The sequence below is a fragment of the Rhizophagus irregularis genome, chromosome 8 (genome assembly GCF_026210795.1).
Source record: "Rhizophagus irregularis chromosome 8, complete sequence".
In the NCBI taxonomy this organism is placed as follows: domain Eukaryota; kingdom Fungi; phylum Glomeromycota; class Glomeromycetes; order Glomerales; family Glomeraceae; genus Rhizophagus; species Rhizophagus irregularis.
The window spans coordinates 3,064,494-3,081,034 of record NC_089436.1 but is presented as its reverse complement, the minus strand read 5'-3'; the positions used below and the strand labels follow the sequence as shown (position 1 = coordinate 3,081,034).

The window sequence follows — 16,541 nt, the reverse complement described above, 5'->3', positions numbered from 1 at the left end:
CACACTCCCAACTCGCACTCCCATTCCCAACCCACATTCCCACACCCACCCGCACTCCCAACCCACACCAACACTCCCACACCCACCCGCCCGCACTCCCAACCCACACCAACACTCCCACTCCCACCCGCACTCCCAACCCACACTACCCACATACCTAAAGAGAGACCCAAAGAAAAAGGGCCTTAAAGAAGATCTAATAAAGAGAAGACCTAGACAGAGAGAAAATAAACCTAAAAAAAGAATGACGAAAAAAAAAATAAAATGAAACACCACATACACAAACCCACTCCCAACCCACACTCCCAACCCGCACTCCCACACCCACCCACACTACTCACATACCAAAAGAGAGACGTAAAGAAAAAGGCCTAAAAGGAGATAAGTGTTTGAAACGTCAAAAAGAATAAGAAAACTACGAAGAAGATAGGTTACTACCGCAGTGAGGTTTCTTATATATAAACAAAATAAATAAAAAATAAAATTATTTTTAAATATCCTCCGCGTAGTGTTTGAAATGCCAAAAAGAATAAGAAAACTATGAAAAAGGTAGATTAATAACGTACAAAAGCGTATGAGTGAGGTATAACAAAATAAAGTTAAAAATAATAAAAAATAAAATAATTTTTAAAAAAGTAACTTTTTGAAAAATATCCTCTGCGTAGTTTTTGAAACTCCAAAAAGAATAAGAAAATCACGAAGAAGATGAGTTACTATGTGAAAAAAAAAAGTTTTCATTCCTTTTTTTTTTTTGAAAAACATTATTTTTTTTTTATGGGTTACTATGCTGGAAATGATAAGAATGAGAAAAAGAGAAGGATATTTTTTAAAAAAAATTTTTTATTTTATATAAAATACAAAAATTTTTTTTCCCACGGAGTTTGCGAGTTGAAATCAAAAATCGCGTCATGATCAAATAAATCAATAGTAAAAAAAAATTTTTTTTCTGTAAGAGATGACTCATGATTTGATCATGTGATCATGTGATGAAAAATAAGCTTCGATATATTGGATCATGCATAAAATTTTGAAGGTCCGCTTATAAGATTTATAAATTTATAAAGTAAATCTGGTTGTTTGTATGAGACGCGATTTGTATATTATAAATATTACAGCGGTATGGTTTTTATTTATTTTAACCTTTACACCGCAGCAATTTATTTGAATGATAATGTAAAATAATTTTACAGACTAGCCTCGTGCTGCGCTGGGGATGAGAGTAGTAATAAACACACTTATATTTTATTTGCCATGCAGTGTGAAAAGATCTATTTTTTTACTATTATTATGATGGTATTAGTAGTGTTAGTAGGAAATAAATATAATATATTACACAATTTATATGATTATACAAATAACAATGAATTGCGTGCAACAGTGTGTGAAATATTATTATTAAATGCAAATTTTATTTAACACGAAACAAATATTGCAGTACTGTGAAATTTATGATTTATTTATACATTTACAAAGATACAAAAAAATCTTTTTTTTTATCTTAAAAAAAATTCATTGTAGCAATCTATAGTTATAGAAAAAAAGAAAAACTTCTATTGTCATGAAAAAAAAAATATTCCCAGAAATATTAATTATAACGATCGAGCTTTGATACAGCCCAAAAAATATTATTATTAATAATAAGAATCGGGAATTGTAAAAAAGTTTTTGTTGTAAATCATTACTCTTCTGATACCAAAATTATTAAAACTTAATATAAACAAGACGATCTGTATGATAAAGACGGGAATTTCATAGAATATATAGGAAAACCGCACGTATGGATATAGAGGAACCAAGTGAGCATAATAGACCAACCGCCAGCATAAACGAAAAAATTGACAACATGGCTGAGAGTAGTAACAACAACTAGGGCAAACAACCATTCTTGGAATTGGGAACAAGCGATATGGATATTGACATCAACAAAAAACGAATGGCGGATACCCAGATTTCAAGAGGCTATGATGGTAGTGAAGAAAGTTAAAGAATTTAAGAAGTTAGCTGTAGAACAATTTTCGCAATGGAGATCATTAGGTTTTCTAGCAGCTTTAACAAAATTTTTTAAGGGCTGGTGTTAAATGATGCACGAGTTACCAATAACGTTCTCAATAGGCTTTCCAAGATTTAAGATAGTTTTTTTCATAAATTACTGGTTATACATAATTAGAATAAAAACACTTATTTACGAGGGGAGATAAAATGAACGGTATTTTAGCACGATGTCAACAGAGACATCCAAACCAAATCTGCGCGTGCCATCTAAAACAGTTCATCATCAAAGTGGGTAATTACATTTAAAATAGTTTTAGTTTTCTTTTAACATTTAGATTTTAAAATAGTATATTTACAAAAACAGCATATAATATTAAAATTTCAAAAAAAATATTCTGTTATTAAATTGTAGTTAGATTATAGTATAGTATTAGTATAGTTTATATAGTTGTTAGTATTAACCTCGGTTAATACATCCATAATTGATATGGAGTTAGTAGATAGTTTTTATACTATGTATTTTTTTCCTTATATTATAAATTATGTAATAATTTTTTATTTATTGAATTTTAATAATGTTTACAAATAAATTTATAACAAGACTATGTTAATAATCTTTCAACTTGTATACTTTTTATGTTTTTTGTATTTACCTCTTCTACTATTTTGCCTTTCATTCATTGTTTTCTATTAAAATAAATTAATATAACAATAAGTCAATAAGTTAAAAATAAATTAAAACATAATAAATAAACATATTTTAATATAAAATACAATACCTCAATTTCTTCAACAATAAAATTATAACTATTATAAGCATGAGATACTAACAAACAAGTAGGAAATAATTTTTCAACTGATTCCTCATTAACATCACTCCATAAATTTAAAGTAAAATCCAAAAAATATGTATTTAAATTTAAATTTTCAATATTAAAATCTACTAATAAAAATCTATAAATGAATCTTTTTAAAGCAAACGCAAATGCTTTAGCAGGAATACGTTGTTGATTTTGATTTTCTGAATCATCATAATCTATGATATTTTTAATTGAATCCTTCATTTGTTGTGTTAATGGAGTTTTAAATTTTTCATCAATCTTATCGATTATTGAATTAGCAACTTGTTCTTCAATTAATTCATAAAATGATATAATATGTTTTAAAGAAAATTCTTTAAGTATATCTGCATATGTTATATCATACCTCATTAACTTTAACCATTGGTCAATTAAATCTAAAATAAGTATATTATTATTTTTAATTGATAATTCTTTAATAAAACAAAGAATGGTTTCAAAAAGTGAGATTACTTCAGGTAAATCGATTGAATTTGATGAATTATATAAAGATTTTGATGGATCAAGCAATGCTAAAATTATTAATCTTTTCTCTTCTGGAATAGGTTCCTGTGGTAATATGTTTTTAATTTCAAAAAGAATTCTTGGAGAATAATAAAATAATTCATGCTTGAATGAAAAATTTTTTAAATAGAATTGATTATCTTCCATTTCAAAATAAACTCTGTTATGAATTAACTTTTTAGCCAATTTCATTTCAATTTTTTGTAAATCAAATATAAGATTTGTATCATCCTCTATTTCCAAATTTCTTTGATTATATTTAAAAATTTTATCATCCCAATCATAATTAATGAAATTATTATCTTGTGCCTGATCAACCTTTTTTGGTATGATGAAATATGTTTTAGGAGTTAATTTATTCCAAGATAAATCCTCTAAAAATTTAAGATATTCACATTTTCCAATAGGAATTGCTATTATATTATCCAAAAATTCATTATGTAATTTAATTAAAAAATCTACAATTGCACATAAATAAATTCCATTATCTTTTTGTTCAACTAATCCAAATATCACAGGAAGATCAAGATTCATAAATAGTTTGTTATGAGGTAATTCTTTACATTGATATTCAAAAATATAATTAATAATATAATTCCAACTAAAAGCAAATTCTTCAAATAAAGATTTTAAATTAGCATATTCATTATCATCTGCAGATTCTTTCTTAATAAATTCATGAAATGTCATATTTTGAGCCTCTTTTTTAGTTAAATGATGTTCAAGTTTAAAGCTTAAGATTTTCACAAATCTGATAATTGGATAAAGATGCTTCATGAGCTTCAAACTTTCATGATATTTAAAAAATATTGAAAGAAATGAATTTTTGTCCAAGTTTCTAGTACTAACTTCAAAATTTATGCTTTTAATTGGTTTAAAAAGTTTAGAAAGATAAGTTATTTTCATATCTTTACAATCATCTAACCATGTAAATTCTTCCTTAATAATCTCATGATGTTTTATATTATCAAAGGAATTTAATTCTAATGCAAAATAAAATCGAATAGATTGGATAAATGAATTATTATTAATTTTCATAATATCATTAATTTCTTTGATCATTGATGAAGATAATGAAAAATATTTCTTCCAAAATTGATTTATAAATTCTTTTAGAAATGCTATTGAAGTAATTTGTTGTAAAATGAATATTTGTTGTGAAAGCAAATCTTCTTGTACAAATGATTCAATTGCATATTTGAAGTAAGGTGATAATTCATTGAATTCGAATTTACTGAAAATCTTTTGAATTATATCACAGCAAAGTTCTGCTATATTTGAGTCGATAACTTTAATATTATCATTAATAGTTTTTAATCTAATTGATTGTCGTAAAGATTCTTCAGGATTCTTCATTAGCATAAAAAATATTTCCTTATTCTGTTGAAATTCAATAGTAAATATTTTTTCAATAATACTATTCATTAAGATGAAAGAACTTTGTGAAAATATATTTTTGTAAAGAATTAACCGAACATCAGATTCTAAAGGGATTAATTTAAGATTTCTTGTAATAAATGAAATAAATGATATAATTGGAGTTATATCATTATTATTATCATTTAAACTATTAAATACTAAATTAATAATTTCAGCTGTAATAAATTCTTGTTTTTTGCCGGATTTTCCTAAATAAATAATTTCTTTGATTTTTTCTAATGGAATTGAATTTATTTTTAATAAATCATTACATATAATTAAATTTGAAAATTTTCCCAAGTCATCATCAATCTCTTCAGTTACGGATAAAATGGATAAAATATAATCCATGTCTTGTTTCCATGGTTTATCATCACATATATTTTGTAAAATCGAATTAATTGATTCCCTAAAAAGATCTTGAGCAAGTTTCCCGTGAACAACGAAATCATTTTGAACTTTTATTATAATATTTGGAAAAGTTTCGACCAATTTTAATTGAATCAAAATTTCATTTGAATATTTCCACCAATAAATATGAAGAATAAATGGATCAATAATTTTATCTTCAGTTACTTCAATTAAATTTCTTAAAATAAAATCTAAATTTTCTTTACTAATCAATTTTATAGAATAAGTTGATAAAATAATTCTAATAAAATCATTATAATAGAATTCCGAATATCTTTGTAAATATTCAAAATATGGATGTATAGAAATCACATTATTTTTAAAATCTTCTATATGATCCTCGTACGATTCATTATTAATGTTTTCCGAATCTTGTCTTAATATATCTAATTCTTCAAAGTAATATTTTTCATAATAATTAATTAAATTCATAAAATAATACGAGAAAGGAAATTCGAGATCGTTAATTGAACGTGACATTATATACATGGAAGGTTTTGGCTCACATAAATTATCTATATTAATAATTGCATTGTCCATGAAGAATATTTTCCATAATTCTGATAATTCTTTTTTCACTTTTGATTCATCATTTTTATTATTGAAAAATGTAGAAATTGCTGAAAATTTTTCAAGTGAATATAAAATCTTGGAGATTGTTTGCTTAATAATTATTATTACATAATTTCGTAAAGCTAATGAAAAGCAAGTAAATTTTGATGAATAATTCTTCTTATTTAAAGCCACTTCACATTGCCAATTTTTACAATTAGTTAAGATCCATTCAAAGGTTTTTGTTTTTATGCATTGTATGAAATTTGAATTATTTAGAATCTCTTTACTCAATAAACTACAAAAAAGGCATTAAAAAATTTTAATAACTTGAATAATTATTTAATTAAAATGATGTCACAAATAAAATTAATATACCTGATATAATTTTCATAACATTCATTAGAATGTTGATATTCTATGCATGATAAGCACCATAACAACTCATTTTGTAAAATTTTTTCAAATGGCATTGTCGAATTAACTATCTTATCAAAAAGTTTTGAATTAATTACTTCATATAATGACTTATCCAATAAATCTATTAATGGTATTTCTGGCGGTTCTAAAGATTCAATAAAAATTCGTTTCCAGCCACAAATGAAATTAGATAATAATGAATTTGGTTCATAATCTTGTTGAATATGAAATATTAAACACACATATTTAACGTGTTTAATGGGATTATTTGTTTTGAATTGTTCATTTTTGGCCCAAAATTCATTTTGATATTGTTCAATAATGTGTTTTACTAATTTAATATATTTAGCATTAATAGTTTTAATATCACATTGAAGAATTAAAATTTGATCCGTTGATTCAAAAAAGAAATTTTTCACCATATTTGAAAATTGAGATTCAGTCCTGAATATCGATAAATTGTACGCTTGATATCCTAAAAGATCTTGCAAACAAAACTTAATATTTACATTAATTTTAGAGGATGTGTTAACAATTATTAAATGCTCTTTTAGATTCGCCAATGAATTTTCATTTTCTTGATTAAGCAAAGCGTTAAAATAATCATAAAGACTATCATGATATTGTTGATGGAAATAAACCTGTTTCCATTTATTAAATTCATCTCGTTCTATGGTTGATAGTTCAGCTCTTAAAACTCCATCAGGAGATGCTATTGCAATTAAGCATTCTTTGCATTTTTCTAAAATCACTTCATCTTTAACTTCAGGATTATTCTTAATAATATTAATAACTAAGCTTTGTAAGGTTTCGTCATCGTCAAATCCAATAAATAGTTCTTTCTCGGTAAATTTATTGTGTGTTTGAATATCCGAATTAGATTCAAACGAAGTTAACATTTGGTTTATCCAATTAAATAAATCTTTTACGACCAACATTTGTCTATCATTAAGTATATCATCAATCGACACCTTTTGTTTTTCAAATCGATTTAGAAGTGGTGGACCAGCTAAAGGCAAATCCATCTCGTCCATAATAAGAATGCATTTAAAATTTGAAGGAACGAAACTAATAAAATATAAATTAATAAAAAAATATTAATTTCAAAAAAATTACATTTAAAAAAAAAAATAACTTATTTAACATGATATAAAATCCTTACAGCGTAGGATTGTCACATGCTCCGAGTGTAATCCTTGTAAAATATTTGGCATTTCCATCATTTTCTATAATGACATAATTTTGATTCCATAAATCATAAAGATTTCCTATTAAACATCAAAATATCTGGTTAATTACAATTATAATTTATTATATCCGTCATTAATCGTTAAAGTAAAAAATTACCATATATCATTTTCAAATCTGTTAGAATCAATGGTCTGCCTGTTTTAATACATAACTAAGTACAGTATATGTAAAGTTAATATGTTGAAATAAATTTCGTTTCATATATGAAAGTAATTACTTACCGTGATCTTGTTTAAAACACTATAATAGTAATCATCCTGATCATTAGGAAATTGTGATCCAAAAATTACAATTGGATCCAAATTTCTTCTTTTTAAATGGCAAGTTAATACATTTACAATTGAATCGCTTTTTCCAATAACCATTAAATGACGCGCATCAGAATCATCTAAGTTTGAGTCAATTAATTTTTCGATTGAGATTTGTTTGCAGGACCATGGATTATCATTATTGTTAGTTTTAATAAAATCCCCAAAATAATTTTCGCATAATTTATCACTGCTCTCCATTCCCCCAAAATTACGAGCTAATGCCATTTGAATATTATCTGGAGTCACTTCATTTAATGAAAGCTGCTTGATTAAGGCGTAATAGTCACGAAGACCATGAAAATTTGGTAGGGTTTGACCGTGTTTCTCATAATTCAAATATGCTTTAGCTATAGATTCTAATATGGATTCTAATTCAATATTTCTTGCAAGGAAAAATTTGGTGACACTAACTAAATTATCCATATCAAACTGTGGTCTAAGGAAAATAAAATTATCAGTAATAGATAAAATATATTACATAAGATTCAACAATTCATTTTTTAAAAAAATAACATACCTTTGAACAAGTAATGCACGACCACTTTTACTAATGTTGAGGTGATTATTAGATATTCCCACCACTGAAACAGTTGGCCAAATGGCTGGATAATTTGGTTCAAGCAAAGTGTGAAGCATTTTCAAAGGATCGAAGGGACTTGTTTCGACCAACTCAACTATCAAAACAGCAGTAAAAATAATTTGTATTAAAAACATAAAAAAAAGTACGTATATTGTAATAATATTTACCATTCTCAAGCAAAACCACGCTAATAACTGGAAATTGTTTAGAATTTATTTCCTGATATTCATTAGCTTTATTAAACACTTTGATTATATCATCTGAAGTTGTAGACAAAGAAACTTGATGGGAAAATAAATAAACCTATTTATAATATAACGTAATTAACAAAATGGACGTAATTCATATATGTATCATATATAATATACAATACCCGTGGTAAAGTTTTAAAATATTCATCCTCGGAATCTGATCCACGTAAATTTGAATTTATAAGACGAATAGCTAAAGATTTAGATGAGCTGTTATAAAATAAATTAAAAATATTAAGTAATTATATTAAGAAGATTATAAATAATATAAATTAATAATTATAATTAACATACCCCGTTTCTCCAATAATAAATACAGGAATTTTAGTCAAAATACAAACAATAGTAGCCAAAACATTTTCTAATAAAGCTTCATTTTTGGCCGTATTCGGAGGACATTGCATTCTATTTATATAATCATCCTGTTCTTCACGAATAATTTTGGAAAACATGTTTTCTCCAGTATTAATTTTGTGATCTCGTAATATTTGTTCCATTTCACAACGATATTGCTTACGTAACGCTTGTTTATATAACCGAGAATGATAACAAAGATTAAGTGCTAGAATATAAGATCTAGTCTTTATTGTTGAATTACCAGATGGTGGGTATATATGTCCCTTTTTATAAGCCGGTCGATTCTCAAGAGAATTATAAAAGAATTTCGCCAACGTTATAGCCCGTTTTATATCACGTAGACTAACACTATATGATTCCTCTACTTTTCGTACGAATTTTTGAGAAGTAAATAAGAGTTCAGAAAATACGGGATGTGCTAAATTATTTTTTAATTCTTTTTCAACCATAATTTGAATATATTTGTACTCATCATTTGGTTTTATGATACCAAAATCCCAAACATAATCCAAAATTTGATCAGGAAGTGGTTTGACTTGATAAACAAGATTAATTTTGTTTTCAATAACATGTCTTGCCTCACTTTGAATTCTTTTACAATGACGGTATGGATTACAAGTAGCGAATAACCGAATATTTGGATGTATAGGCTTATCCTTAAATTTTTTATTTGATATTAAATCTGCAAGTAATCCTAAACGATTACATGTATTTATTTCATCCAATAATATCCATGTTTCGCCTTTTTCTGCTTTTTTCAAAGTATCATTTATAAATATCATGATAGTTTCTTCATCAATTCCGGCATGAAGATTAAGAGTACATAGTTGAACTTCAACAATCATGGCTAAATATGTAATCAAACTTGTCTAAATAATGCAATGAAAATTAATTAATAAGTAATATCAAAATTGTAAAACGTTTTAAATAATTAAAACTTACCTTGCTACATCCCGCTTCACCACAAATTACAACTGGAATATTTGCGCGTACTCTTAAAAGAATTAAGGCCATCTTCATCAGATTATCAGTAGTTAAAGCATACTCTGGAAGATTCAATTCTTCATTTGATCTACGTGCTATTGTTTCCAATTTTATAAGAAGTTCAGTTGTAGTCATCGTATTATAATCTTCTAATTCCTGACCATTTAACAATAATTTGATGTTATCGGATACTTCATTCTTATCATTATATAAAATATAGGAGCTTAAAGTATTAGGATTAAAAAAGTAAATATTATAATTTGAATTATCAAATTGGTAAATCTTATTCTCATATTCAGAAGTTAAAGATTTAAATTGTGCTGATTTTGCTTTAATAGATTGAATTACGAAATCTTTTGAAGTACTTAATAATGATTTGATTATTGTTGATCCGATATTAGCTTCTTTCAAATTTAATTTTAAATCATTTATTGTAAAATATTGACTTGATAAAAATCTAATTAGTTGATCCGCTAGAATATTTACAAAGATTTCAATACATTTAAACGATAATATATATTTGTCGCTTTTATTCAAAAAATATTTCATAATGAGATGTTGACAAAATTCCTCCGGTAAAGGATATTTAATATCATGACCTAAATTTTCCTCTGTATCAATTTTTTCAAGATCGTATAATTTCAAATAATGACAAACTATTTGGATTGGACTCGTTATTTCTTGAGACACTCTAAAGTTTTCAATGTTCCAATTTAAATATTTATGATGAGAAAATCTTAATATAGGAAGATATCTAAGTAAATTTTGATTTGCTGAAGATGATATCTCGATAAAAATAAAAGTATCAGGAATTGAAACTATTACATTATTATATGAAACTAATTTAAAAGTCAACAATTCAAATAAAAATAAATTCACTTCTTCGGGATAATCAGCCGATAAAATATTGATATGTAAGCTTTGTATTTGCTTAAGTTTACAAGCTTTAAGCTTGTTTACAAGACATTTAAGATTCATATTATCGCTTATTAAGAAACTAAGTGGAATTTTTTGTTTAGAATAGCTAACATCTTTAATCCACTCAGTTTTTCCTTGACCGGATAAATCAGAAGAAATACATGTTATATTTGTAAATAATTCCTGATAAACTTCCTTCAATGTTTCAGCATCTAATTCGTTAATTTCTTGAGCTTCTAAAGAAAATTGATCTAAAATATAATTGGACATTTCAGATTTTCGATAACATAGAAGGGCTAATAGATAATCTTCATTCTTATATTCCAATTGCATTACTTTGATGTAGTTTACAAGATTATATTGAAATTCAAAGTCTAATATTTCTAAATTTACGATACAGAACAAGCTATTTTTATATCCATTACTTGATGCATAAAAACTCCTTTTAACGAAAATTATAAGTTCCTCCATTGTAGTTGATGATGTAGATATCAAAATTTGCCATGGTTCGGGATAATATCCATAACTAGCATATAATGACATAATAGTGTTTGGAACTTGTATCTTATCAGTATAAGTAGCAACAAATAATTTGCCTTTTGTAATGATTTCACGTTGTCCAGCATCTTTAATTTTAAGTAACTGTATTGGAGTATTTCTAAAAATTTTTTCTAATTCGTTTCCAATTTCACAAAGAATTTCATAATGATCTTTAAATCCATTTAAAATTCCTTGAACATCTCCATGAGGTGGTAATTGAGCTTTACTGTTAACAAAACTAATCAACACTTTACATTCCTCTTCATTTTCTTTATCTAAATTTTCCGATGTAAAATAATCATAAAATGACAAGATATGGTGGGAAAAAAAGAATGTTAAATAATAACATCTTTTATGCGACTGATCCAATATTACTTGCCTATAAATTTGCGAAAGTAAAACTCATTAATTTCCTTGCAATGCTAAAATAAAGAATAAAAAACAACTGTAATTCAATATAAAACATTCACCATTTTTCGAGCTCATCTTTTAAAAATTTACGATATTCTTCCATGTTATTTGTTCCTTGTAATTTCTTTTCAAATTTTCTATAACCAAGATGACCAATTTGCATTAACATGGAAGCTGTATTAATTATTTCTTGTACGACATCAACCTGATGAATAAATTCATCCAAAACATTCTTTGACACTTCCTCTTTGTCAATTATTATTTTACTAATAATTGACTCGTCAATCAAAAAAGCTCGTCTACGTAAATTTAAAATTTCATTTAAATTATATTTCACGTCAGATTTAGAGGAATATTCTAAAGAAACTATGCATTTGCCTTTTACATCACGTGCAAAAGTGTAAGTTCCATTAAGTACAGCATTCTTAATTTCCTCTTTAGTATCTTCGTCGCCATTTTGAATTTTATTGTATATATTTTGAAATATTGAATTGTAACTATTACATAATGAAATCTTTTCTCCTAAAGTATGGTCCTTCTCAACAATATGAAGTAACTCTTTCAAAAAATCGCTAATAGTTTCTTTATTCTTATTCAATATAGGAAATAAAAATTGGTTCACTTGAACAAGTAATGAGAGTTGAGTCAATTTTTCATCCGAGTGATCGTTCACATCATTAAACAAAATTTTAATATCACGTTTGCTGATTTTCTTTAGAAAGCCTATAAAGTCATCAGCATTTGATAGCTCCTTTATTAATTCCCAACAATCTTGATTAACCTTAATGAAATTTTTATCAAGATAATCGAAAAGATTTTTTGTTTTTTCAAGTTCCATTGAATCATCTTTTAAATTACGGATTGATTTAGATAACCAATCATCATCGTTGCGTTGTACTCCAAAAATTTCCACGACTTTTTCTAGCTTCTCAAGTCGTTCGATCCATTTTGAGAAATCGGCAAGAGTTTTTAGTAATCTTTCGCTTATCTCACAGTCTTCCATTAAATCAAGCTCTGAATTAACATCCGCAACGTTTCTCCAAAGTAAATATGCATCTGAACATTTAAGTTTTCCCCATTCTTCAAGTTGTTTACAAAGAGCATTATACTTATCGAAAACAATATGAATTAATTTTTGTGCTATGTATTCTACTTTTGTTGCTGCAGCATCTTCCTTAATGCAAGCTTCGAAGATATTTCGAAAAATTTGAGATTGGCGAAACTTGTAGCAACGCTTTGCACACTCCAAAGTTTTCTCATGAAACGCCAAATAATCTGGTGCTAACACCTGTTTCATTTCTATTTTATCTAAATTTGTCGTATGCTGTTTTACATCTTTAATATAATCATTTACATCCGTTACTTGAGCAACTGGACAAAATTCGGTATAAAAGGTAAGAAGTATGGTATTCTGAAATCGATAATTATCATAAAGCTTTCTGATTTTCGCGATTTCATCTCGAGTGACAATTATACCACCTAAAAAATCTTTTTTGGAAGTCGAATAAAAATGTTTAAATAGTTTTTTGTCAGAATATTCTAAAAGTTGTTGCAATAACTGCATATCAATCATTTTTTCAGCGAATAATAAGCCAATTTCGTTAATAGACTCTTTAATATATTTAATAAATGGATGTGAATTAAGTTTTGCAACGCTCCCACCAGCACATAATACAACGTTCCAAAATTTACTAGCTTTTAAAATATTTAAATGATGTTGTGAGGAAGTAAATGCGGATGATTGATCTTGTAATATAGTCATGATATGATACAAGATATCTTCGCTCATCCTAAAAAAATTTATAATGAATCAGTTTCTATTTTTAAATTAAGGAGTACTTCTTTTGAAAGAAAAAATTATTTTTACTTACGAGTTTGGAACCTCTAAAATCTCGCCTTTGTGAAAGCAAATTACAAATATATTGTGTAATAACTCATCATTAGCTTGTTGAACGGTTTTGTTTAATATTTCTTTTACCAAGTTTGAAAATAATATTTTAACATCATCTTGATCTAACGTTACAATTAATATTGTTGCAGCGAAGATATGAATTTCTGAACATTCCTTTACTATATTTATAGCGGTATCTGTTAAACTTTGCCAAATATTAATCCTGTAACCAAGTAAAGGATAAATACGTTCTAATTGTTGAAATACTAAAAAAATAAATTTGCTGTCGTTTAATGAACTTCCATTAACCGTATTTGTATAAAGTTTGGACGAAAGATTTTTAATCCAAGTTGTACATAAGTTTGGTAACTTTTTCTCTTTATCAGAAAAATCACTACGAAACCAATTATCTAAAAGTTCTGGAAATATATATAATAATTCCAAGATGTGAGATTCAGATATTAATTCTAGTGATTTAATAAATTCTTCCCCACACCAATTTATACTAAGAAGAAGTCTTTTAATAGCAGAAATATTTTCGTTTGTCCATCCCTTGCTCGAATTCTCAAGTAAAAATAAAGTACGAGACTGAAAAATTTCAGACAAATCATATCGATAGTCTATCGGAAGCTTTATAAACTGGGATTCCAAAGTAACAGCATCATCATCATCATGAGAGAAATTCTTTCGAACTTGTTCGATAAAACACTTAAAAATAGATTTGTCCAGTTTGTTATTGCGTAAAAGAACATCACTCCACAGTTTAAAAAGGGAGTCCGTATTATGACATAATTGAATTAACCACTAAAAAATTAATAAATAATAATTAAATTTTTTTTTTTTTTTTTTTTTAAAAAAAAAAAACTTATATAGTCGATAATCAAATTACCTTTGTGGCTTTAATATAAACTTGAGGTTCAATATCTTCAATATAAGGTCCGATTATTTGAATAAATTTTGCTAAATTTTCGTTAGAATATTTTAAGGCTTTTAATTGATCAATGAAAGCATAAATAGGATCAATTTCATCCGAAATTGTAAAAATAACTGGCCAATCAAATTGCATCTGAAAAGCATTATGCCGGATTAGAGCTATAATGGCAGTATACATTAGTTCTTTAGTATTTGAAGGTAAAGTTTCTTGATTATAGCCTACGAGAGCGTTAAGTAATAATTTAGATTGGAAATTAACCGGCAGTTCATGAAACGTGCCTTTCTCCCTTGAAATATAATATCCTAAGATAAGACACAAGAAAAGCCGTTTTTCTTTGAGTTTATCATCAATATGACTGCAAATGAAGTCAAAATTTGAAGCGTTGATCGTATGATAATTGTGAAGGGATAATAAATGTTGATATTCCATAACGTTATCTTTTAGATTACTACCCTTGATAGAATTATAAATATAATCTACAAAAGCAAAATCACGTATAGCGAATAAGCTATATTGATTATTATTCTTCCATATATCAAATTGATTATTTCTTTCAGTATCCAACGTACGCCAATCTTGAAAACTTTCTTCGAATCCTTCGAATATAATTTTTTCATTTCCCCTAGAAAACATAGACTTAGGTACTATGTGAATAGCATATTTATATTTAATAAGTTCAATATGAGTATCAGTATCATGAAAGAGAATAGAAATCGGATCAGATTTCCAATAAGTTAGATTTTGTTGACGAAGCTTTACAATAGGGGTTTCTAATGAACCTAATTCCTTCCTATTTCCAAGAACTACGGGTTGACCAATTTTCTCAACACCTTCTGGCAAATGAACATGGAAAGTAATTTTGATTTCATACATGTTCGTTAATTTGCTACTTTAATCAACTTAGCAAATTAAATGATCGATTATCGAAAACAATAATTTATTAATGAAAGAAAAAGAAAAAGAATAGAAAAACGTACATCACATTTTTTGGCGTTAATTAAATATTTGGTTACTGTTACCTAAATAGTAACAAATTTGTAAACAAAAAGAAAATACTAACTCGATATAGATTATCATGACCAATTACGAAACAGACCTGACTAATTTTATTTTAGTTCTTGCGCTACCTGAAACATTGATCATCATCAAAAGCAATATTTTTGTTTTTGGTTGGTAATTGTTCTATGAAACAGGAATTTCATTCCTAATGTTTCCGGTATCTATTGTGCTTGACGTAACTTATATTTGTTTAATTAATGGAGCTGCATACCAGAAGGTTTTGGAGTCAAACGAGATTAATTAATTTAATTACTTACTTTATACAAAAAATGTATAGCTTCTTTACTTTCTTTTTATTCTCCCGAACAGGAGAAACGCAAATATCTAAAATATCACCACACGAAGCAATAGAAGCATGTTGTACGACCATGAGCACATTTCCAGATAAAATTTAGATCAGTGACGCTTTATTATAAACAAGAGGTCATTTTCATGGGGGAGCTTGACATACTTTGAAAGATCTTTTAAGTGAAAGTTATTGTAAAAAAAAAAATGACCAATTTATAAATATGCAAATTGTTGATCTCTCTTTTATAGTTAAAATAAATAAATTTTTTTAATCTATCTTTTTCTATAAACAAATGTTGTTTTTATTAATAATGAGTAAATAAAGTATAGAGAAATAGCAGATTTCGGTTTATTATAAGTTAAAATAGTAAAATAGTAAAAATTTAGGGGAATTGAAACATCGCCTGGGCGATTGCAAATATGTCACATGATGTACGATATATAGAGTAAATTTATTAATCGGATTTTTTTAACTTAGCTAATTTTTGATCGGCTAAACTTAAAATTTTATCGCAAAAGATATTTTAAAAAAATTTTTTTTGCAAACATTTATTCTAAATATTAAAATTTAAGTCACACATTTACAATTTTAAAGAAAAAAAACCACT

General features: G+C 26.5%; 1 protein-coding gene across 1 annotated transcript; it reads right to left on the bottom strand.

Annotated features, from left to right (window-relative positions):
* Window positions 1–2,610: 2,610 nt before the first annotated feature.
* OCT59_028576 (uncharacterized protein) lies at window positions 2,611–15,459 on the bottom strand (the record flags this gene model as incomplete). Its single annotated transcript, XM_066147387.1, has 16 exons — window positions 2,611–2,679; window positions 2,772–6,036; window positions 6,117–7,226; window positions 7,321–7,426; window positions 7,506–7,560; window positions 7,631–8,156; window positions 8,238–8,394; window positions 8,468–8,603; window positions 8,674–8,761; window positions 8,846–9,777; window positions 9,851–11,729; window positions 11,821–13,551; window positions 13,633–14,157; window positions 14,413–14,456; window positions 14,542–14,718; window positions 15,019–15,459. 16 exons carry the CDS (start codon window positions 15,457–15,459, stop codon window positions 2,611–2,613), a joined length of 11,241 nt encoding a protein of 3,746 aa, XP_065994099.1.
* Between the last annotated feature and the right edge of the window lie 1,082 nt (window positions 15,460–16,541).